At 40.6% G+C, this 22,624-nt stretch overlaps 1 protein-coding gene across 3 annotated transcripts; it reads left to right on the forward strand.

Annotated features, from left to right (window-relative positions):
* Positions 1–244: 244 nt before the first annotated feature.
* STIL (STIL centriolar assembly protein) lies at positions 245–20,450 on the forward strand. Of its 3 annotated transcripts, none has more exons than XM_065673399.1 (16): positions 245–515; positions 1,548–1,655; positions 3,203–3,318; positions 3,429–3,613; positions 4,599–4,846; positions 5,652–5,735; positions 5,860–5,946; positions 7,583–7,730; positions 8,885–8,994; positions 9,756–9,891; positions 10,672–11,724; positions 13,116–13,281; positions 14,030–14,255; positions 16,148–16,340; positions 16,963–17,216; positions 18,924–20,450. In XM_065673399.1, the coding sequence occupies exons 1-16, from the start codon at positions 484–486 to the stop codon at positions 19,744–19,746; spliced, it is 3,969 nt and encodes a 1,322-aa protein (XP_065529471.1). In that variant the 5' UTR covers positions 245–483; the 3' UTR covers positions 19,747–20,450. The 3 variants fall into 3 exon arrangements, with proteins under 3 accessions (XP_065529471.1, XP_065529472.1, XP_065529473.1); XM_065673400.1 differs by having other exon boundaries at positions 9,777–9,891; XM_065673401.1 differs by lacking the exon at positions 245–515 and adding an exon at positions 544–770.
* The last annotated feature ends 2,174 nt before the right edge of the window (positions 20,451–22,624 follow it).

Raw genomic sequence — 22,624 nt, forward strand, 5'->3', positions numbered from 1 at the left:
GACCGCCGGTGTTTTTAAATCCCCCCTTACTCGCGCGCTGGCGGTTGTTTCCCCCCAGGGCGAGCTCTCATTGGTCAAGCTGAGCTGTTTCCCTCCCACGCCGTGCGCCGATTGGGTGGGAGCAGGTAGTAGGGGGTGGGATCGCAGCCGGTTGTGTTTTCTGATTGGCTGGCGGGCGTTGGCGGCGGGGAGTGAGGGGTCGGGCGTGGGGTTTGAAGGCGCTGGAGTCGGGCGGGACGGGTCGTGCCGTGCTGTGCCGCGGCGGGAGCCTGGGCGGTCCCCGGGGCCTCTCCTCAGGGACTGCGGCGGTAGCGAGGCCTCGGGGCTGGGGTGCCACTGCTCGTTCCCCCCTTCCCTCGGGGGACGCTGGCACGGCCCCTCTGGTGCTCGGCTGAGGCGGGGGCTGTTGTGGGCAGGCCCCTCGCCGGAGCCCCGTGGCAGGGACAGGAGGAGGAGGAGGGGGCAGAGGTGCGGCCGGTGTGCATGGACCCTGTACTTCCCGGCCCGGATCTGAGGTACCCGGTCTGGGAGGGAGGGTGCGCTGTACCCTTCCTGGGGAGGGGGATAGGTGGTGCCCGTTGTGGCACACGCTGGGTCCGGTGCCGCCCCGCGAGTGGTTATAAGGAGCTCTGGGGGCGTGTATCTGAGCCGTGCTTGCCCAAAGCTAGTGAAAAGAGCTGGTCTTTAAAATGTTTGCCCTTTTAACATGTTAAATGGGACTTGTATTGAGGGGTGTTGGCTTTTAATGGGATTCAGCGGTTACGTGAGAGGTAGGCGAGTTGCTTAGAGCACCGCCTTGAAAACACTTCTTTCCTGGGAATTTGAGGAAATGCAAAGGGAGCAGCTTGGCAAAGTCTGATGCTTCAGTTAACTATGAAGGAAGTTCTTGCGTATTTGTTTAAGTGTTAAGATATTTACTGAATGTTGTAGACCATCGAACGTCTTGTATTTTATATAACATAGTTTAGGCAACTCTTAAAAATGTAATCTCGCTTGTGTAGGTTGGTTTATGTGGCTACATAATAATTTCTTTAGGCCTTTTTGAAGTGTTTTCTTCAATTTTTGCACTATATTACTTGAGTTAAGGCTTTTTTTTTTCAGAATCTTCAAAGCTGAAGTGGAGTGAATGCTGACTTGAAAAAGTGACTAAAACAGGGCTTTTGGAAGCAGTTGTTATATCAAGATTTTCTGTGTGCCATTGAAGTTTAATGACTGATAGGCTTTTACTTTCATATAGTATATCCAGAGCAGCTTCTTATTGAGCTTTATCTGCAGACTTGTATTTTGGCTTACACATCTTCTAAGATTCCATGCAGGAACTGTTAGGTGGAAAACAAAAGATTTGTGTTGACTTTGTAGTTCATATGCTTGACATCTTCATAAGATAAAGTTTCTGCTTCATTGGCCTGGTCTTGAAACAAAAAGTACCAACAGCTTATGCATGCTATTTGTTGATTTTCTTAGTGTTACTCATTTGTTTCTTCTTATAAGTGATGTTTGAAAGCTTATTCAGTTTTCATTGTTTATCTCTGTGATTTTTTTCCCAGATTTGTTCCCGAAAGGATGGTCCCTTTCAGCTTCCCTCTGTCAAAGTGTGCACTTTGGGACCCAGGCCCTACGGGCGATGTTATTGGCTCTCATATTACCTATTACAGGTATGAATAACTTTTTTTTAAGCAGCTAAAGGTTAAAATCAATCAAGAATTACATAATTCAGAGCCTCATTTATCTTTTGAGCCTAGTGTGTGACAAGACACAAAGGAAAAAGAAACAACTGGTTTGTGAATTATAAATATATAGGGATTTTAATTGGAAAGATTTGAGAGTTTCTGTCTGTGCTGTAATACAGTCAAATGGGTTTGAGGTCCCTCATCCTAAAGTAAGTTACAATTTCTGTTCGTTTCCTTCTCATATGGAAAGCTGTAAAGGTAACTGTATATTTGTCATTTTCTTTAACACATTTTTGCTTGTCTCTAAATATTTACAGAGAAACAAATATTTCTGATAAACTGGATACAGATACGGTGCTTCAAGTAAAACTTGAATATTTTGCTTGCCTCAGGAATCTCCTTTAGAATGTCGAAAGTTCTGATGTTTGGGAATTTCTAGGGCAGGATATTCCAAATTTGACTTGCAAAACAAATGGACAGTAAAAATTGATCCTTATTATTTAAATGTGTAATTTTATACAGATGTTACAAAAATCTTACTGTAATTATTAGAGCAAGTATATGCATATATGTGCTTATAAGGGTGGACAACCCTTGCAGGTCAGAGGGGCCTCCACTTGTGCTTGCCACATAATGTTCTTTGAGTTAATATTAGGACCTCAAAGTGTTAACCAAGTTTAAAATAAATTATTTTTATTTTTATGAAGGCATTTCAATTTAGTTCATCTTGATCAGGTATGATATGAGCCATCATCACAGTATTTGCATAAACCAGTAGCTTCACTTTAAAGTCTGACCTCTTTCCAAGTCAAAGTCGGATAAGCTGTCTCAGGCTAATGTAATGTTGATGTATTTACGGCCCTAGATTCAGAACTTGAGCCCAGTCTGCTGCTGCTTTAAGCATCCACACTAAATGTTGTGCTAAAATGAGAGAACACCGTGTCAAAATTAATTAAGCCTTTTGGCCAGTTCTAGTCTTTAAATTTCAGAGACTTTCGTGTTTTGGTCTTAGTGTTCCTAACTTTTCCCACCTTCTGTTAAAATGATTCATTTGTATTCACAGAATACATCTATAGTTCTTGTGACTATGTGGGCCAGCAGAAGAAAAAGCTTTTCCCTCTCCTTGTTACTCATTCTCCATATTAAAAAAAGCTCTTCCCTCTCTTTGCTATTTATTCTCCATAGAAAATATTGTTTCCCCTCTGTTATTGGTTTGCTGGACCAGTCAAGCCAAAATATTGTTGAGATGGTCTTACAGAGCATCCTGCGGAGCTACTCTAGTTAAAATATGGCTTTCTTGAAGATGAATGTTCGGGATGATGCACAGAGCAGGAGCTAAAATTCCATTGACATTTTATACAATGTTGTTAATTCTTACCTTTTTGTTGTTTAGGGCTTTGGTATATTTCTCTATACTTTCTTTTTAAAGGACAAAAAAAAACCTCATGGAAGCTATTGCAATATAATAAATACTTCTTCAAACAAGCATGAAATATGATTGGGTCTTAAGCTTGCTTATTGTCTCTTTTTAGAAACCCAAAGTTATCTATGATGGAGAAAACCTTGCGACTTGCCTATCGCCATGCTAAGCAGAATGAAAAGAGATTATTTTCTTGTTTTTTGCTTGGGACTCTTGCAGTCGATGAAGGTAACTTTAAACGTCAGGTAGACAGACAATATCAGTTGGTTGAATAAGTTGTCATCAAGGAGCCTGAGTTGCTTTTGTACTCTAATTTTATGTATTTATTTATTTTAAAGATGGGGAAGGCATTACCGTAACAATAGACCGCTTTGATCCTGGTCGAGAAGTTGCTGGTGGATCAGGCAAAATTCCAACTGCGTCTCTTCCTGGAGACTTTCTGATTCCATGTACAGTTAATGCCTGGGGACCTTCTTCAGATATTATAGTGCATGGTGCTGAAGATATCAGCTTGGCTTTCCAGGTAGGCACCTCTTGGCAACTTCTGGGTCTCCTAAACAATAAACTGTCTTCTAGGCAGACGACTGGACTATGCACACAGCTTGATTTCCAAGTGCCATCAATTTCAAACACGGCAAAGTTGTGTCTGAGGCAAGATGATGTAGTTGGCTATGTGAAATGACCTGCTTGAGAGTCATTGAAAAGTGTTTCAGAAACTATTAAAATCAGTTAGTCTTCATGGGTTTTTAAGGATCACAACGTATTTTATCTTGGACTAAAATCTTGTTCTTCGACCAAAAGTCTTTCAGCTGGTCTGACCACCAAAACCAGCAAGAGAACAATGACTGCAACTTATTTAAACAAGAAAAAACAGGTTTTTCTTTCAAATCTATCAAGAATGAATTTCAGTATTCACACTACTGTAGATAAACTATTGCTAGGCAAGTGACTTGCAAGAAAGCACGTAAAGTCTACGTAGGTTAGTACTTAAAACTGAAATGTGTGCCTGACACTTCTGTGCTCTGCTGTAGACATCTAATTTAGCAAATACCCCTTCAATTCCTGAAAACGTGTGCCTGTGGTTATTGTTGTGTGTATTTTATGATACAAATAATGCTTACTTCACATCTAAATTTCCTCATGATGATACATCCAAATATTAAAATAGAAATTTCTTTAATGTAAGAAAGCCTAGATCACTGAGCCTTCTAGTTACCTGCTATTTTATTAACTTTCATACAGTGTAAGTAACCCCAGAGTTTTTAATGTCATAAAATGATGCTAAGATATTCATAGCTTAATTTCAGGTATATTTTACCTCACTGATTATATTCGTTATAGCAATGAGTTTTGGAAACCTGGATTAATGGCTTTCTATACAGTGCCTACTGCTGTAGTAGTAGCTATAGTGAATGATTTGAGTTCCTGGTATAATACAACTTGAATCATGGTAGTGATATGAAGACAATGTAGTGTATTTACCTTTTTTCTGGTTTCCCCACTTCTAGGGTCTGCAGCACAGTCTGTGCAGTAAAGAATCCCTGGACCTTTCTAAACTGCTCACTGTGAGAGCTCACATTATTTTCACAGAAAACCTCGATAATCTACATTTTCATTTTTACTGGGCTTCAATTACTGCAGCAAATATCTTGGAATACACCCCTGTGAAGTCTGTCCCAATCATTCCCACAGCCCTAGCAAGAAATTTGAACAGTCCAATGAATATTGCACAAGTTCAAGGAACATGTAAATGTGGGTGAGTAAATGGTGATGATAAAGCTATCAAAGTTGCCTGGCAGTTTAGTGCATTTCCTAAAGTAGGCAGGTAAGCAAGATCTCAGCCAGTGCTTTGCTTTTTGTGAAATAACTGGCATAAAAATAACATAAATTCTTGGACTTGGAAAAAAATTGAAAGATTATAAAGGAGAAACAAGAAATGGGGTGGGGTGAAAATTGTAGCTGGTTCAGTAGGAGTTCTTGCTTTTGACATCAGTAGAAGCATCCTCTTGCTGGGGCATAGGTGTATGCCTCTAGTTAACACAGTAAATACAAACAGCACCCAGCTTCTTAAATAATATCAGTGCTAGCCTTAGAATGAAAATCAGATGAATGTGAAACATCTTTTTTCTGTTGATCGTGCTCTTAAGATGGTATTGGGGAATCATCCTTCTGACTGATAGCTAATTTAGTAGGGTGAAGTTAAGATAGACCAGGGAAATAATTTGAAGCAACTGAATATTATTTTATTTGGAAAGAGACTTTGTGAATGCATCTCTGAAAGTTCCTCTTCAAATTTAACATGACTTGCACTTCTGGATTTGTTTGAATACTATAATACTAAGCAAATTTTGTCCTTGATAATTCTTTAATACACAGGAAATTGGTGGAAAGCTGAGGAGTTGCTTCAAGTGTGAAGGAAGGATGGGTTTGATTATTTTCCTCTCCCCCTCCCAACTTTTTTCTTAGTGTTTTCTAAACATGTATTTGTCTTTTCAGGATTCTTTTCTGAAATACTGCCTTCCATAATACTAAAGAAAACCCCAACTTCTGCTTTCTTTCAGCTACCTTACTATGGACCAGACACGAAAACTGCTTTTGCTGCTTGAGTCTGATCCCAAGGCTTATGCTCTGCCGTTAGTTGGAGTGTAAGTGTTTGCCTCTGTTTTTACAGATTGATATACATATTGATTTGAGATGTATTTGAGGGACTATGTGGTGGAAACTTGGTAATGAAATGATCTCTAATTGGATATTTCTTCTTGCTTCTAGTTGGCTGAGTGGTGTTACCCACATCTGTACTCCTCAAGTCTGGGCCTGTTGCTTGCGATATTTATTCAGTTCTTCAATTCAGGAAAGGCAAGTCACTTTTATCTATAAATCAAGGAAGCTACTGGCTGCCTAAAAATGCATTCCATAGAAATGCATGGCAACATGGGCTCCGTTCAAATATATTTAAGGGAATTCTGTGATTTATACGTTATATAGGAGGTAAGGCTGTTTTCTTTGTACTTTCTGGTTTTGACTTCTGCCTCACAAATTTTTTATGACTGAAGTGTTAGAAAGCTAGGCTGATATCTCAAACACAGAACCTTAATATCATTAAGGTCACTGCATTTTACTTTAATGAAGAAGCAGCAAGCAGGAAACAGCAGTTTAAACAGTGATGTGTTTCAGGTTTGAACTTTTCTTATGGGTTTTTTCCTTGACATAAGCTTACTCTCTGGTTGTATCTGACTAACACATTGAAGCATATTGATTTGCAGCTAATGCTGTCTTGACTTCCTGCTAAATATTCTGCGTTTTTTTTTTTCCTTTTCCATTCTGATTATTTTTATTTTCATTTTCATTATGATGTTGGTAGATAATCATCCCTCATCCGCTACATCTTTTCACTTGTAATATTTGTCAGGTTCTACTTACGTGGAAGCTGGGAGGGAGTGCAGATATTTATAGTTTAAAACTGCTCTTCAGGCAAATGAAACTTTTAAATGTGCTGTATGGATAAATATTTCTTCTGCTTCATCACATTTACTTTTAAATTCTGAAATGAAACTACATTTGGTGAACAGATGTGTCTGTAATTATAGAAATTACTTTTTCCCCTTAACAATTTAAATATGCCCAAATACAGATAAGAGCCCAATTAGATTATTAGATGCTTGACTCTCATTAACTTTCACTGATTCCATCTTGGAAGTGGATTAGGCAGAGTTGATGAACCATGCAAACAGAATTAACCTCTGCAGACTAACTGCTTAATCTGTGCATCATTTGTTTTTAACTCTTGAAGTTGTAAGTATCATTTTAAAGTTGTGCGTGAATACGTCTTTCAAATACCTTGTTTGTACTGCTTTCTCCATCATATATCCTATTTAAAAATAATCAGCCCTGCTCTATAAGTAAGCATATTGCAAGCGATAAGAAAAATTATTCTGAAAGTAGTACTACCACTTCATGGAAACGCACATTATTTTCATTATTCTTGATCTTTTGTGTTACATGTTGACTGTTGTTACTGTACTCAACCTGTAAGAAAAAAAAAACATTATTTTTCTTCAAAAAAAAAAAAAAGTAAAATAAATTCCAGATCCATTTTGGTTTTAGTATTTAGGGGTAGCTGAAACACTTGAAGTGTCTTTATAAAACATCTTCAATTGAGTTATTAAAAAAACCCACAATATCATTTTTATAGATGCTTTCTTCTATGCTATGATTAAAGTTTTCCAGGAATTCATTTAAAGTACCAAGTGATCCTAGAGGTTTGAGCTAGAAAGTAGATTAATTATTCCTACTTCCCTACTTTGCTTTGATACTTGCGTGTGGCATCACTCATGAATCCATCTGCTCTATTTATAGCTCAGTACCACTCAAAGTGCAGTGACTCACCAGTTTGCTAAACGGTGTGATAGTTTGTTCAGTATATTGAGAAACTAAGGGCCTTCTTCCTGTTTCGCAAGTCTTTTTTAAGAAGTGTGTTTTTTTTCTATTTTAGGGTTTTTTCAGAATCTGGGAGTTTTCTTGTTGTGCTTTATTCATTGACACACAAGGAACCAGAGTTTTATGAATGCATCCCATGCAGTGGACAGACTGAACTAGGGTTTCAGATCTTAACTTGCAATGAAACAGTACACCTCTTCAAAGTAAGTGGCTTGGTTTCCTGCTACATTGTGGTACTTCCAAATTTGACTTTTAGTTTAAGTACTAAAGGAAGAGTCACTGCAGTGTGACTCAAATGGAGCTGCAGTGTTTGAAAATGACATAGCTCTATAAAACTACCTTTTTTAGTGATTACTGTAAATTCAGTTTGTGTCTCAAATTGAGAGATGACCTCCAAAAGTCAGCAACTGCTCACTTTTCTGATAACAATCAGAAATCTGTCTCTTAAAATGTACTGTACTGTCTTGGACTCAGTGCTCCTTCTAGTGCCCTTTTGGCTTTATGAGCAGAGATTCTGATTTCCCATAGCATTTGTTAATCTGGTGTGCTGTGTATGTGCTGGAGACATCGAACTGTGGCGGGCGATGTACATTGGTGCTTTCTGGGGAGCAGGGCTAGGTGCTGGTGCTTGTGCTTTGCTTGAAGTCAAATGCAAAAGGGAATTCAGTAATCTGCATACCTCTTGTGCTACAGTAAGAAAGCAGGAACGATTTCATCTTTGTGCAGAGTAACTCTTTGAAATAGTTTGCAGGGTCTGAGACATAACTAACCAGGTTTGAGGAAATTCAATGAAATCTCATTTCCTTACATGTTTTCCTGCGCGTGTACAGAACCTGAAGCTGATGCGTAGTCTGCTCGATAAATGCACCTATACTCTGGCAGAGAAGCAGCTAGTATAACATGTGTCCTGTATGTTTACTTTTCTCTTTCCAGTTTACTTTTCTCTTCCACCTTTTCCCTAGGTACAGCTTAGCTTCCTGAAGATGACAAGCCTCTTAACAGAGGCTCACTTCTGTTGTTTCCAGCTGTGGTGCGTGAAACAGTGTAAGGAGCAGTTGCTGTTTCCTATAGTGGTGAAGGCTTGTTTAAGAGCATCTAGGCAGTTACCACGAGGAAGCATCTGCTCATGGCTATAATTAGGCCAACTACTTTACTGAGTAGCAGGGGGAACAGTGTTAAACAGGAAGGGAAGTTGCCTGCCTCCTTGTAGTGGTGAAAGAATTGAGAATTGAAAGTCAAGGACAAGCAGCAAGTGATCAGATATGAGCATCCTTAGAACTGTTTCTTTAGGAGTAGTTCTTCAGTGGCTAAAGGTTATAAGTTTCATGCTTCACACATACAAAAAATTTCATTCCAGAATGTTGAACCTTCAGACAAAAGCCCTATCCAGTTTGAGCTGAGTGCAGAAAACCAAAATGCAGAAACTGAGTTCTTCAGCAGAGTTTGCAAGAAACTTCCTCTCAGAAGGTAAATCTTTTAGATGTCACATGTATGCAAAAATATTTATTGGATGAGGGCTTTTTGACCTCCTGTGCCAGGTGTCAGTTTAGCTGTGAATAATGATCTCGCATTAAAATCTATGTATGTGCTTTTGTTTATTCCTAGAGTTAATATTCCTCAAGTAAGATGGTCAAGCTGACTGTATTCCAAAAGAAACTATTTGTAGTTCTACTCTTGATACTGGTGGTTTTAACTTGTACAGTCTGTAGTGATGGAGCTTAGTTTACTGTATTAAGCCTTCTGAGAGATCTGTCCTTTTGAAGCAAATCTCCAAATTTAAGTTGGTAAAAATTCCTTTTTCCTTCCCACTTTTCAGAGCTGGAGACCTGGATAGGTTGAAACTTAAGGGTTTTGAAGAACCTGACTTATCCATCAAATTTTTATCTATGACTATAAGATGGCCTTTATAATCCTTTAAGCGATGTTACAGTCTTCACTGTAGCAGTCCTGATCTTTCTAATATAAATCAGTGCTTTGCTCTTAGGATGCCACTTAGAGGGTGTGTGTGTCTGAGGGTGGGTTGAGGGTGAGTTAGTTTCTTTTTGTCCAAAAGCAGCATTTGTATTATCACTGTTAGAGCTGTTTGCTCCCTCCCTAGCTAAGAGGGGAGGAGATGCATAGCAGCTACTACTTAAAAAAATGGTGCTGATATTGTACCGTAGATGGCACAGTGAAAAATGTGAAGATTCATGTTACTGCTGCCAGATTTGACAAGCAAACGTTTTTAGTTTGATTTGTGTTGGCTGTAGTCCTTCCCAAGGCTGTTCACCCAGCAAGTTGTCAGCAAGCGATCATGACTCTGGTGTAGAAGATGAGGATTTATCACCCAGACCAATTCCAAGTCCTCATCCAGTGAGTCAACAGGTAACTAAGTAAATAATTGTTATCATCTCTATGTGAAACTTAGAGCAGAAACACTCATTGTAAGGGGACAGGAAACAGAGTTGAAGAAATGGACCAAGAGTCCCAACTCCTGTTCTAGGGAACCTGCCTTTTTCCCAGTATTATGGACGCTTTAATTCCTGTATATACTACGATTTGGGAACAGAGAAAAGTAGGTTCTACTCTGGGAATCTTGCTACCATTAAATGGAAGAGCTGTGGTATCTGAGGTAAAGATAGAGGCAGCAAAGTCTGTCTTGTATACTTCTGGGTAAATGAAGTAAAGATCTGCTGGTCTGTCCTCTTTTACTGCAGCATATACAAATGCAATGAAATAGCAGCCCTCAAACAGCATAGGTCTAGAAGGATGTGAGAGGTGCAACAGTACATTATACAGTAAACAACTATCTGCTGGGTCTAAAAATAGTAATAGAGAACATGTAGTCCGCTTCCTGAAGGGGAAGGAGCCATACTCCAAAATGCCCTTCAGGATGACCTGGAGCATTCATTTAATAGACATGGTTGTTATGCCATATGACAGTAATTTTGTCTAAGAATGATCAGAGAGATCTTGCTGCTTTTTCTGTATCTGGATTTTCCAATCTTCAGAAAAGTATTCAGTGTGTAGCTGATTTGGAGCTGGTAGTGGTCATATATTGATTTTTAAATTGAAACATTTTCTTCTAAGAAATTCTGCATCTGAAAAGATGAAAGACAGTATTTTAAAATAACCTTAAACTTGCTTGTATAATTGTCACTTCAGGTTACCAGGATCTTTCCTTCAGTTCCTGAACTGTCACTTGTTTTGGATGGGAGTTTCATAGAACCAGGACAGTCGTCTAACCCTATGGGGACTTCAAATGCTAAAAGTCAACCCACAGCACTACATCAGCCTATTAAAAAGAAATGGTGCTTGGAATCTACATATTACCCCAGCCAGCACTCTGAAGACAAGCAAAACTTTTCTGCTAATATGGGAGATCCCTCTTTAAGGCAACTACCAAATCATTTAAACCAGAAAATTCCAGCCTCAAGGCCTTCCAGAGGAAAGCAGGCTCTACTACAGCAACCCTTTCACTCTAAGAAAGCTTGCCCTCAATCAAGAAAAAGTTCAGGATCATCTTCTCCTTCAACCCCTTGTAGTGGGCCTTCCCCAGATGCATCTGCACATCACCCCAGAAAACCATCAGAGAGACTTGTGTTAAATCCCAATGGAGTACCTCATCAAGGAGAGCCTCCAATTAGAACATCAATACCCAATTCTAAGCAGCTTCCTGCTGCTACGCAGCCAGTCCTCTGCAACTCCATGTTTTCACCACAGATCTGCAGAAGACCACCAGACCTGCAGGTGTCAGCTCAAGTGCCACCTTGCTGTCCAGCCGGTGCATGTGCCTGTCAGTGTCCTGCTTCCCTTCAGTATCACCCGATAAACTCATGGCAAGGAGTTGGTAAAATGAGCCCCCAACATGGAGCAGAAATCCAATCAGAGATGGCTCAGCAGAATCCATGTACAGTGCTGCATCAAAATATCATTTGCCCAAATGTTTGCTGCAATCCAGGATATACCACAAGCAGCCCTATAAGCATGAGATATGGGAGAACAGGGAGCTGTTCTCTTGACAATAGCTTATCGCCTGGAATAAGACTGCCTTCAAGTGCAAGCCCCTCTAGTCCACAGTTTTGTGCAGCCCACTCACCGTGCCTGCACATGTCTGCTTCTAAAGCAGGATCAGATAATGGAATGATGGGATTATCTCCAGATGCATACCGGGTTCTTACAGAGCAAGATAGACAACTCAAATTACTTCAAGCTCAGGTTTGTGGAAACAGCAGCTTTCTCCTCTGCCCTCTTAGTGATTATGCTTTGATAATTCCCCTGCCAAAGGAATTAAATTAACCGTTGTCTCTCCCTGTTGGAACAAGAGAGCCTGTCATACCAGCTACAGTTTGGGGATAGAAGGGGGTCTTGATTAGCTCTGCTAATTGGTGTGGTTAAATGAAAACTATTAGACTCTTGCCTGATTAAATTTTACGTTTATTTTTATCCTATTTCCATAACAGAAAGGTTTCCCTTTTAGCAGACTCTTGTATAATGTGAACTGATACGCCCTGTGTATAAATACTTTCCTATATATATACTTTTTTTTATATATATATATATATACTTATCTATGTAAATTAAAAATCACTGCATAGGTTATAGCCTTTGGAATTACTGCAAGGATACAGGTGAAGCACAAGGTGTTCTCGTGTGTTGCTTTGCTCATCTTCAAGCCTGTAACTTCCTGAGTGATTGAGGCTATTGCTTTGGAAACTTCAGTTCTCTGTTTGCAGCAGACTGGCAGGATTCATCAGGTGCTTGTTGCTGCGCTGGAAAATTGGGTTTTGGGGGTCTTGCTCAGTTCTGGTTTGATACCAGGTGAAGTTTCTACTAAATACTGCCGTCTTGAGAGCTATGCTGCTGGTGCTGTACTTTTCAGGGTCTGATTTGGAGCTGAAGAGCTAGAGTTGAAACTGATGGTGAATTGGTGATGAATGGTAGGAATAGGAAAGTTGCTCACAAAACATATTTTTCCTGCTTAAATTAGAAAATTACAACTGAAATAGGCTTTAGATATAACTGCTGTGTGTTAAATCAAGCTCTCAAAGCATGGATTGTGCACAAGAGAGGGAAACCTCTCCTTATTGCATAAATACAGCCTTTACTGTTATATTTCTCCATAGAGCTGTGAACTAATCTGAGAACAGGGTGGATGCAAATAGTTGAGCGCAGATTGCCTGGGCAAACCTAATTTTATCATTTAAGTGCTTATTTTTGTAATTAGTACAAAGTTGGTTTAGCATGATGTAGGGGCAGTTGGCATATAAATGCTTGGCTGGTAAGTAGGTAATAGGCTTTGTGTATGAATGAAAGGGACAGAGAGTATTTCCAACAAATGCAGTGCAAATAGGTTTTACTCAAGTTGTCTTCGTGTAGTTCTGCCAGCTTGCTTAGAACTTCTTCTTTGCTAGCTCTGCCAGCATCAAAATTGATGTTTTGATTTACGCTGCATGCACTGCTGAGAACTGGAAGGTTATCAGACTTTTGTGGCAATGCAGCCTGGATTTGACTCCAGATCTTGGAGGAGCCCAATTTAGTAATTCACTTCTGCCTGTTACACTTTATATTTTGTTGTACAAATTGTAACATGCTGATAACTGTTACAGATCCAGCGCTTGCTGGAAGCTCAGGCTCATCAGGCTTGTTCCTCGGATCCAGCTGCAACTGGCCATGCTCTGCAGCCTGAGAAGCAAGGGGATGCTGTTTCTATGGAAACACCATCTTCATCCGGCCCACACATGAGGAGAAGTGTGAGTGTGGCTGTGAGCACAGGTAACGTTTTAGTCTGTAAAAATAGTATCACTTTTTATGGATGTTTGAATTACATTTGGGTATAGAGAGAATGTTTTTCAGGAATGCTGAATGTACACAAGCATCCACCAGGTACAAGAGCCAGCTCAGTTCTCCAGGTGTTATTTGCAAGTTTAGGCTGAAGTTATATTTTTTCCTCTGGGCTCTGCAATAGCTGTGATTGCCATAACTGGAAGAACTATTTTTCCAATAGCTCTAGTCTTCTACTTGAAATTTTGACATATTGAAAGAAAAAATCAATCTCTTTTTGAATTAATAAACTGCTTTGACAAGTAATAGCTTCTCTCCCATCTGGTGTTTTATTAAATATTATTGAAGTTTTTTGTAAGTCATTTACATGCACAGAGACTGTATTCGCTTTAATTTTAGCAAGTTATGCAGCTGTGTCTGTGAAGTTACATATTAATGTTTTGGTTCCTGTTAAATCCATGGAAATATTGTGGTTAGTCTGGAGAAAAATTTCAAACTGGCTGAAAGTCAATGCATTAACATGCTTTAATACAACTGTTTATTTTCATCAGGGATGCCTTGGAAGAAACTAGAACTTGAATGATGTTTTGGCAACTCTTATCTGTTCTGAACCCTAAATCGCTTTTACACTGGTGAAAAATCCTGAATGTGAGGAAAACGACTCCTTTAGCTTTACAAAGCTAAAGGGTCTCAGGAGATAGTAATGAGTTTCTTTTAAATAGGTAATTTTCTCTTCTAGGTGCTAGCTTATTTTGGAATACAGCCTCAGAAAAACAAGACTACTCCACACCACAAGGGAAAAAAGAGGATGAAGAGATTTCTAAGGAAGACATAAGCATTTCAATTAGTGCTGAACAAGATGCAAGTAATACAAGTATTGCTTCTTCCTTAAAGGTGGTTGACATGCCCAGCTTTGTAGACAGTATTCACCTTGTGGAAGAAGGAACTAATCAGAACATTCTCCAGTAAGTAACCTGAAATACTTTGTGTTCACATAATAAGCTGAACTGCCTTTCACAAGTTACTACTTTCAGAAGTATTTTTTCCAGGAATTACAGTCACCTGATTTTGGCTGTTCTTTCCTTTCTTTGTTTTTTAATTATGCTCTGAATTATACAGCTCACCCGAAAAACAGCTGCTTTTAGAGTCTGCATTTATCAGTCGTGCAGGTTTAGCTAGCCTACCTATCAGCAGCAGCTGATGGCAAAAGCCTTTAACTCAGAAAAGCATGTACAGTGCTGGCAGCATTCCTTTTCTTACCTTAAATCCCATGGGGTGGGGGGAAGGGGATGCTGCTGTAGTCAGTTGTTTTCCTACAGTGGCTTTTCCCTGTCAGTATTCAGAACCCTTTCAGTTCTGAGGGGCTCAGGATGAGGGATTTATGGTTGTGCCCTGAATTTCTCTGCATTTTACACTTAATTACTTTGTGTGTGGTGAATGCAGGTGCCAACTTCACTACTGTTAATTTAATTATTTGTAAGATCAGATACTTCATAGTGCAGTGCCTAATCTCAGACTAATTTGGGAAGTGATTTTAAACGTATTTTTAATTATTTATATGGATGATATTTTTACAAAGGCTCAACAATTTAGGACTTCTAATCATCCAACAGTCTCTAAGTATGAAAAGCCAAAGGAGGGGGAATACCCTTGCAGTTTAAATTAGGTTTCTAAACTAATCATGTTGGAAAAGAGGCTGGTAATTGAGCTATAACTTGAATATTCATAGTCCTTGATTAAAGCATTATCTGCAAACATATATTGCTACCGTAAATGTTACTGATTCAAATCAGTCTTTTGAACATTGTACTGGAGAGAGATGCCATTGTAAGGTTCTCTTCAACTTGTATTCATAAACCTGTAAAATAGCTGTAGAAGTATCTTACAGTAAGAACTTAGATCATCACCCAGATTGGTTTGAGGAGGAGGGGAACGTTTTTGGGAATGATGAATAATTGCTAGTGTAACAGTAACTGATAACCTACATTGACTATCTAGTATGTCACGTGATTTAAATCTTATCTCTTTCAACACAGGCAATTGATCAGTTGAGTTCTGAAATTCCCTTATCTTACACTTGTCTCCTGAGGAGGAACAGGAAGGGGGAGGAGGGCTGCTTAAAGATCTTCTTCGGGATGATAGTACTATTGATATGTCTGGTCTCAAATGGGTTTTGCAATGTACACACCAGCTATCTGAAGAGGATGTAGAACATCACATTGTAACTCAGTTTACAATATTTATCCTTTTTATCTGGAAATTTCAGGATAGATTATGGTTCCTCTTTCACATCTGCTATGGAGAAATATTTCAACTAGGTGTTTGTTCTCAGTTCACGGTACTCAGTGTGCACTCTGTGTGGGTACTTGTGGCAGTGTCTTTGAGAAGTTTACTGCCACGGTAATCTTGTTATCAGTTACCTTGGTAAAAAAAAGGTTTCAGAATATGTGGAAGACACTTATTGCTAAAGGCTTTTAAGTGTCCATAAAAATGCTGAAAACATAAGAAACTCCAAACTTGTTAATAACTTAAATTTTGTCTGCTCTTAGGTTTAGTTGTAGAGTGTCATTGAGTTTTGCCTAGTCCAGAGGAGCCATTGCCATTTTCAGATCACCTTTTGAAAAGCTACTCAGACTGTTGTAGTTTCATTCTGCAAGGTGTATTCCTTAAGTCCTCAAAGGACTTTTGAAAGAAAATGACTGCAGAAAGGAGAAAAGCCTCAAGCAGCAGACAAACCAAGAAACGTTAGGATCTGTTTCCAGTACTCAGTTTTGATCCTCTTCATGAAAAGATAAGGTACACGTAGTGCTTCTTCTGTTTCAAGGAAATAGTTTGACGTCTCTGTGTTCTCTTTCAGAAATGGAAATGTTTCCCAAGCACTTGTTCGGAGTTCGTCCTTGGAAGAAAGTATTAGCGTGTCTTTACAGAAAGAACCAACAGAGGGAGCCAGCAACCACGTGGTGGTAACAAGTGAGCAGAACTCGGAGCCACCCGCCTCGTTGCTGCCTTGGAATCCATCAGAGGATCAGAAGCTTTACCAGGACTTACTGGTAATTTGTGTACATGTAATGTAATTCATGTACATGTAATTCATGATAGTCTGCAGTGAGTGAAACAGTCGAAACAGCACATGAATGGAAATTGCATGGGGTGTTGGTGTTCACACTTCACATTTATGGAAATTTAACATTTATGCAAAAGTTCCAAGTTTGTGGTTGTTCTTATTTTTAAGGTTTGAATGGTTATTCTGTACATCATTCTTCCATGCATGCATGGAATACTGACTAATAAGTCTGTAGTTCAAAGACAATGTCTGTTGTTAACTTCCCAAATTAGTGCCCTTTAAAATAGCACAGCTTTTTACCTTCAAGTCCCTTAAAGGGCTTTAATCTTGAGTATCAGTATGTGATATTCAGAATGAATATGTATTCAGAACAGACTCTTAGAGAAAGCTTGAAGCATAAGATATTGTAGTGTTTGCCTACACTGCTGTGAGTTTACATGACTGCATCTGAACTGAACCTGAATTTGGCTTCTTTGTCAGAATAAGGTGTTAGTCCATGTAATTATGTTTTAAATGGCACGAGAATACACCAGGATTTTGGGTTTTAACAGCAGCATGTCATGATGGTTTTGCCCATGTGGTCTCTCTCCTGCTCCCTTTTCCTGTAGGGCCAAGTAAACTACCTCCTAAAGTCCTCAGAAGAGCAAGATCACTTGCCTGTAAAATCAGGCTTCATTAATGATGATGGTCCTAAGTATCGGGATATTGATGATATGACAGAAAAGGCTTCAGAGACTGACCGGGAAGCGGTGGACAAAGAGAGTGTGATCAGTGCCACACTCAAACAACTGAAGAGTCTTGGAGTGACAATTGACTCGCCTGGCAAATTGAAGAAAAACACCCACAAAGTGGAGAATGCCAGGTAAAATACTGGTTGTTTTGAGCAGGAATTTGTAGATGCAACCAAAAATGACGATTGGCTCAAGGAGTAACAAGGGACTGTGTTTACTGCCACTGGGGATTTGTTTGGCAACTTGATCCACATTTCCTGCAAAGATGAAACACTGGCTCGTGCTATGGGTATTTCAGATAAGGTTAAGAGCTCTGCTAGCAAAACTCAGATTATTTAAATATAACACAAGTAGCTCTAGCCGTTAGAGTATCTGATGATTCTTAAAGTATTGCACATGCAGTAGCACACAATTCCCTAGAATAATACCAAAGCTGCTTGAGTAATTTCAGTCCTTTGGGCCATGTCGGAATATTCCAGAGGAACACTGGACTTGGGAGGCTGAACATTAAGCAGCTGTATATTTTGTCACTGCTACTTAACCTTTGTCTTGTACTTCACCAGTATAAGTGAAATCATTATCATGGCTTTGATATATATATCAAAACTGGTTCTCTCCTAATTGTTTATTACGAGTGAGATAGCCTTGATGAAATAGAAGGAGCACAAGTAATTTCTGAAGGGCATGTTTGAGACACAGGAATTTACTTATGTAGCTGCTTACACATGGGCTGGCTACAGTTTCTAAACTCTTTCATCTCCTTTTCACTTGAATGTCATCAGGTATTTTTGTGGAATTTCTAGGCTACTTTCCTGGCTGAAGAGTCTGTCAGTGTTCTTTTAATGTCAATAGGATGCTAATAAGTGAACCTGTAAAACAGAACTGGAATTCTTGGGGTTTTCTCTTCCAGCCTGGGGAGTGGGGTGGGATTCTTCCTTCTGCCACTCACATGACTGATAAGCAATTCTGAGAAAAGTTCTACAGCACAGCAGAGAAGGAAGCAACAGTGGACTCCATAGCATAAGGAGTGATTGTTCATCTGATCCCGTTTATTCTCCCTAAGCAAACTTCATGATCTGTGCTCAGTGAAAGAGGAAGACTTTTAACAATCAACTTGAGGAGTTCGTGTTTATGAACTAGTATGAGACGCATGTACTAAATGCACTGGTTTATAACCACTACTAGTGTACCAGAGCTTATTCTTTCAGTCTTTACTCCAGTTTCTTGCATACCTTATGTGTTAACAAGCACAGAATGAACGAACATATCTCTTACTGAAGAATGCCTTCAAAGCCTAGAACCTTGCAGTTTTCTGGAAATAGATAGTATGTCAGAGTTCCCATAGAAATCCTGGAATTGGCATGAATTGGGAAAGAGGAGATGTTTTTGGTCTCTGCCATTGGGCTTTTATCTTCTATCTGTAAATTTTAAGTTAGGTGGCATCTTCTAGAGTCTGAGGATCAGACACATGTTCACTGGTGAGAATAGGCCAAGAGCTTACAAACCCACTTTAAAAACAAAGTCAGTTCTGAAACCCACTAGAGCCAGGTACTTCCTCATGAGAGGATTGTGGTTAGTATTGGAAGGGAATATCAGCAATATTAGAAGGGAATATCAGCAATTCTCTAACATGGTGTTTGGATACTGCCAGTGCAAGTAGCTGGAGAGCTGCTGTTTAGTATATGCAGAACGTATTATTTGGACACTGAGGAATCAAGCTGTGGTGATCAGAAGGAAGGAGTAATTGGTTCAGCAGGCAAATAGAAATTATCAGATGATATTGTGAAATGCAGGTTTTTCCCGTTATGCTGAACTAACTTTGTGATGCTTTCTTTCAGCATTTTAGCCTGCATAAATCCTGAAGCAGTGGTTCCTGGACTAAACTATATGTCATTTGCCAATGTCAGCATGTGTGGCTTAACTCCTAATGTTGTTGACCTGAGCATGGAAGCAAACGCTATAGCACTCAAGTATCTCAGTGAGAATCAGTTATCTCGACTATCCCTCAGCCGCTCAGGCCAACACCCTCCTGTAGACCTCTCTTTCCAGGACATCTTGCATACAAATATGGACAAGAGCATGGTGGGTCTTAGCTTAATTTCACCAAGCAATATGTCTTTTGCAACCAAGAAGTACATGAAGCGATATGGGCTGATACAGGGCAACAACAGTAGTGAAGACGAAGAGGAACTGCAGGTTCAAGATGGCAATTCTGCTACTGTTAAAAGTGAAAGCACACTGGACAAAAACTGTGTGTTGGAAGGCTTCACACACCGGACTGAATTATCCAGAAGAATTGATGGAAAACTTCCAGTTCATCTAAAAGGTCACAGCCGAGAGTTGAGTGCCAGTGCTTCTCCCCCAGCATTAAACAGCCCTGTAGTAAAAAATATTACAAATGAAATGTTTCCTGCTAGAAGAGATCAAGCAGATGAGAACTCAGTTGAGATTTTAAAGGATTTAAAATCAAAACCCAAATTGTTACCTGGGAGGCTTGAATTCACTGAACAACCTGCCAGGAAGGACGAAGGAGATACTCAGGTCTTCCCTGGAAATCTGCATACTCCAGTCCTTGAAACATTAAACCGGTCGAACAGCATGAATTCTGTTGGCACCATTCTTGATGTGAAACAACTCAGGCAATTGCCAAAGTTGTTCTGAATGTCCCCCGAGATGGTTTCAACTCTGGAAGGGATTTCTCCCTAAAAGACTTCAGGAAACCAAGGATTAAGTTATCTTTGAAGAGGTCACTCTGTGGTAGCAATATCAGACTTGCAGAACAGTGTTTTCAGCCCAGGCTGGGCACAGCCACCTCTGAGTGCCTGGCTGAGGAGGTGCTGATCAACGCTGCAGTATGTGTGCACTTTTGTTTACAGTTTGTTGTGATTTTAAGGTATCTAAAAGGCAAATCAACCTGAGCCCAAGATATTCTCTTAACCTGCTTTTAACAACAACGCTTATTTAAATGTTCTTCCGTTGACTCTTTTAAAACACTGACTTTTACATGTTTGTGCCATGTGAGCCATCACCATTGTGTGAGGCAGAGCAGGGCTACCTGAGCTAAAGCACTAACTTCTAGAAATCAGATGAAATGGTTGGATTACTGGGGGTGGGGAGGTTGTGTTTGGTAGAAAGGGAAGATTAACTGTGGCTTTACTCTGCAGAAAATTATCTTGAATGCAGCCAACGTGGCACATGTAACTCCCTGTATCATGAAACCTTGGAAGGGAATTGGAAAACCGAGCACTTTTAAAACCTTTTTGTGATTTGTTTTTTTCTTGAATGAATGTGTGTTTTCTATTTATTTAAGAAGTACATATTGCTCGTCAAAGTCAAAGGTTCCATTAAACAGAACAACAAAATCATCACTTGTCTGATGTAGCCTTTATTTAAGACTTGCCCCTTCCCGCCTGTTGTTTAGAACAACTAACTGCAAGTGTGAGGATGTCTCTTGCTACTCCACCCTTCAAGAGTCCCAATACTGGGGGCCGGGGTAAGCAAAAAAGAACAGGTTTACATTGTTCTGTATGAACATAGAAGTAGAAGCTCATTGAGCGTGACAGTCGACTGACAAAACAGCCCTTTTCCATCAGCTGGTGGGGTATGATCATCACAGGCTTAAGAAGAAATTAGTTACTTAATGATTTGATTTCTGTTAAGATGTGGACAGGGTGTAGCTGTAGTAGGTGTCTTGATGTTGGGTGCACAGTAACATGCCGGTGCTGCCTGGACATGGCTGGGTGAGTGTGGCATCCTCCATCCTGACCTCTTGGGCTTGGAAAGGAGGCAGCAGCACTGGAAGCGGCAATTCTTTCCCGTTCCCACCATTCCTGACAGGAGGACAGTGTGGAATGACGGTCGAGCTCTCTGTTTTCTCACTGGCTTGTAGCTCATTGGCACACTTTAATGGGAGTTTGTTCAAACTTTCATGGCATTGTTTCAACAGGAGTTCAGCCTATGGTGCTGACCTTGTCTTTCCTGCTCTAGCAGTGTTAAACAAGAGATGAAAACACCGTGAGGTGAACTCCTGATCAAATCCAATGGACTGCACTGATCACTCACGGCGTGTTTGAGCAGGCACTAATTGCTAATTAATTTATTTCAATGACGTGAGTCTTTTCCAGCATCCACTACCCTTGTGGGCCTTTGTGGATTAAGAATTGGGGGTGAGATAAGCCCTTTGCTATGTTGGAGGCAGTACAGAAAGAGGAAGGCAGCAGCTCCCTTCGAGCCGTGTCAGAGTTTCTCCTCTCACGCAGCCTCTTCTATCCACAAGCGTATTTGTTTCCTTTCAGGAAAGGCGCTACTTTGCTGTGCTGCAAAATAAAACCTCCCCCAGTCCCTGACTCTCCCCTGGATCAGGCACAAGCTCATTATCCGGCAGCCCCTTTTCTGCTGAATCAGTCAAAAAACAGTTAATGTTTTTGAACATTCCAGTGAGATGAATGAGGCAATTGGTACCTCTGAGCTATTGTTGTAGGGTTTTGTTCTTTGTTTCCTATTGTAAAATGTCTGGAAACACAGGAAGATGACAGTTGCATTGGTTCATATTTTAAAGACTTTCTTCAAATGCTCAAGGGCTAGAAGCACTTTGGGAACAAAAGCCAAACCACTTGCACGAGGGTGTGGTGTTAAACTGAGTTACACAAATCACACAGCCCTGGACAGCAACCTCTGAGCCAGCACAACCTTCGTCTGCTTGACCACAGCAACAGCACAAACCACCCTTCCCTGCAGCGGCCTTTTCCTTTCGCAGGGTAGCAATGAGTGACTGTAAGATCCTTGGAGTCTTTCTCCCTGAAGCATCCATGGCAGTTTGAAGCCAAAATTAGGTGGGAAACCAGGTCTGGCTTTGTTAATCTGAGCACCAGCGACCAAACCCAAGCAGTGGTTCCATCACTTGCTCAGGCACTGACGTGTGGGGGCCAGCACAGTTTAAGGTGTTATTGTTGGGTTTTCTTTTCTTCTCCTTCTGTTGTTTCTACCTATCTTTTATTATAATTAAAGGAAGTTATTCGTAGTGCTTGCTCAAAAGGTCTTGGGCCTGCTCAGAGCATCACTTGACTTCTTTATTCTGTTTGATTTTGGGGCTCGTTACCTCATGTGGGTTAGGAGGCAAGCCCAGGGTCATTCATTCACTGTGCCCAGTGGTGGAGGAATCTCCCAGTTACCACCACACCAGTGTCCCCGCTGGGGTCGGGGGGTGCTCCTCAGCAAGGGGCAGCCAAGCAGGCAAACGGGGGTCGTCCACAACCACAGCTCCCACCCGGCATGGGCAGGCGCGGTTGGGAACGGCCCGGCGGCTGCTCTCGGTGCACAGAAGATGCTCGGCTTCCTCATCCCCCCCGCCCAGCCCCGGCCGTTCTATCTTTAACGCTTCCTGTTGGTAAGAGGAGCCGGCTTGAAAATGGTCGTGTTTCCTGGCGGGAGGCACGACGGGCTCTGCACCGTGTCTTGAGTCGTGACCGGCGCTGCCCGGCCGCCCCACGCGTGCTGCCGGCATCGTGCAGGCTCCTGCTCGCCGGGCCCCGACCCCGGC

The sequence above is a fragment of the Lathamus discolor genome, chromosome 3, assembly GCF_037157495.1.
Source record: "Lathamus discolor isolate bLatDis1 chromosome 3, bLatDis1.hap1, whole genome shotgun sequence".
NCBI lineage: Eukaryota > Metazoa > Chordata > Aves > Psittaciformes > Psittacidae > Lathamus > Lathamus discolor.

Coding starts and splice junctions, on each gene's coding strand:
- STIL (XM_065673399.1), top strand. CDS start 484: ATGGACCCTGTACTTCCCGGCCCGGATCTGAG. Junction 7,731..8,884: donor AAACAGTACACCTCTTCAAA/GTAAGTGGCTTG, acceptor ATTTCATTCCAG/AATGTTGAACCTTCAGACAA. Junction 8,995..9,755: donor AAGAAACTTCCTCTCAGAAG/GTAAATCTTTTA, acceptor AAACGTTTTTAG/TTTGATTTGTGTTGGCTGTA.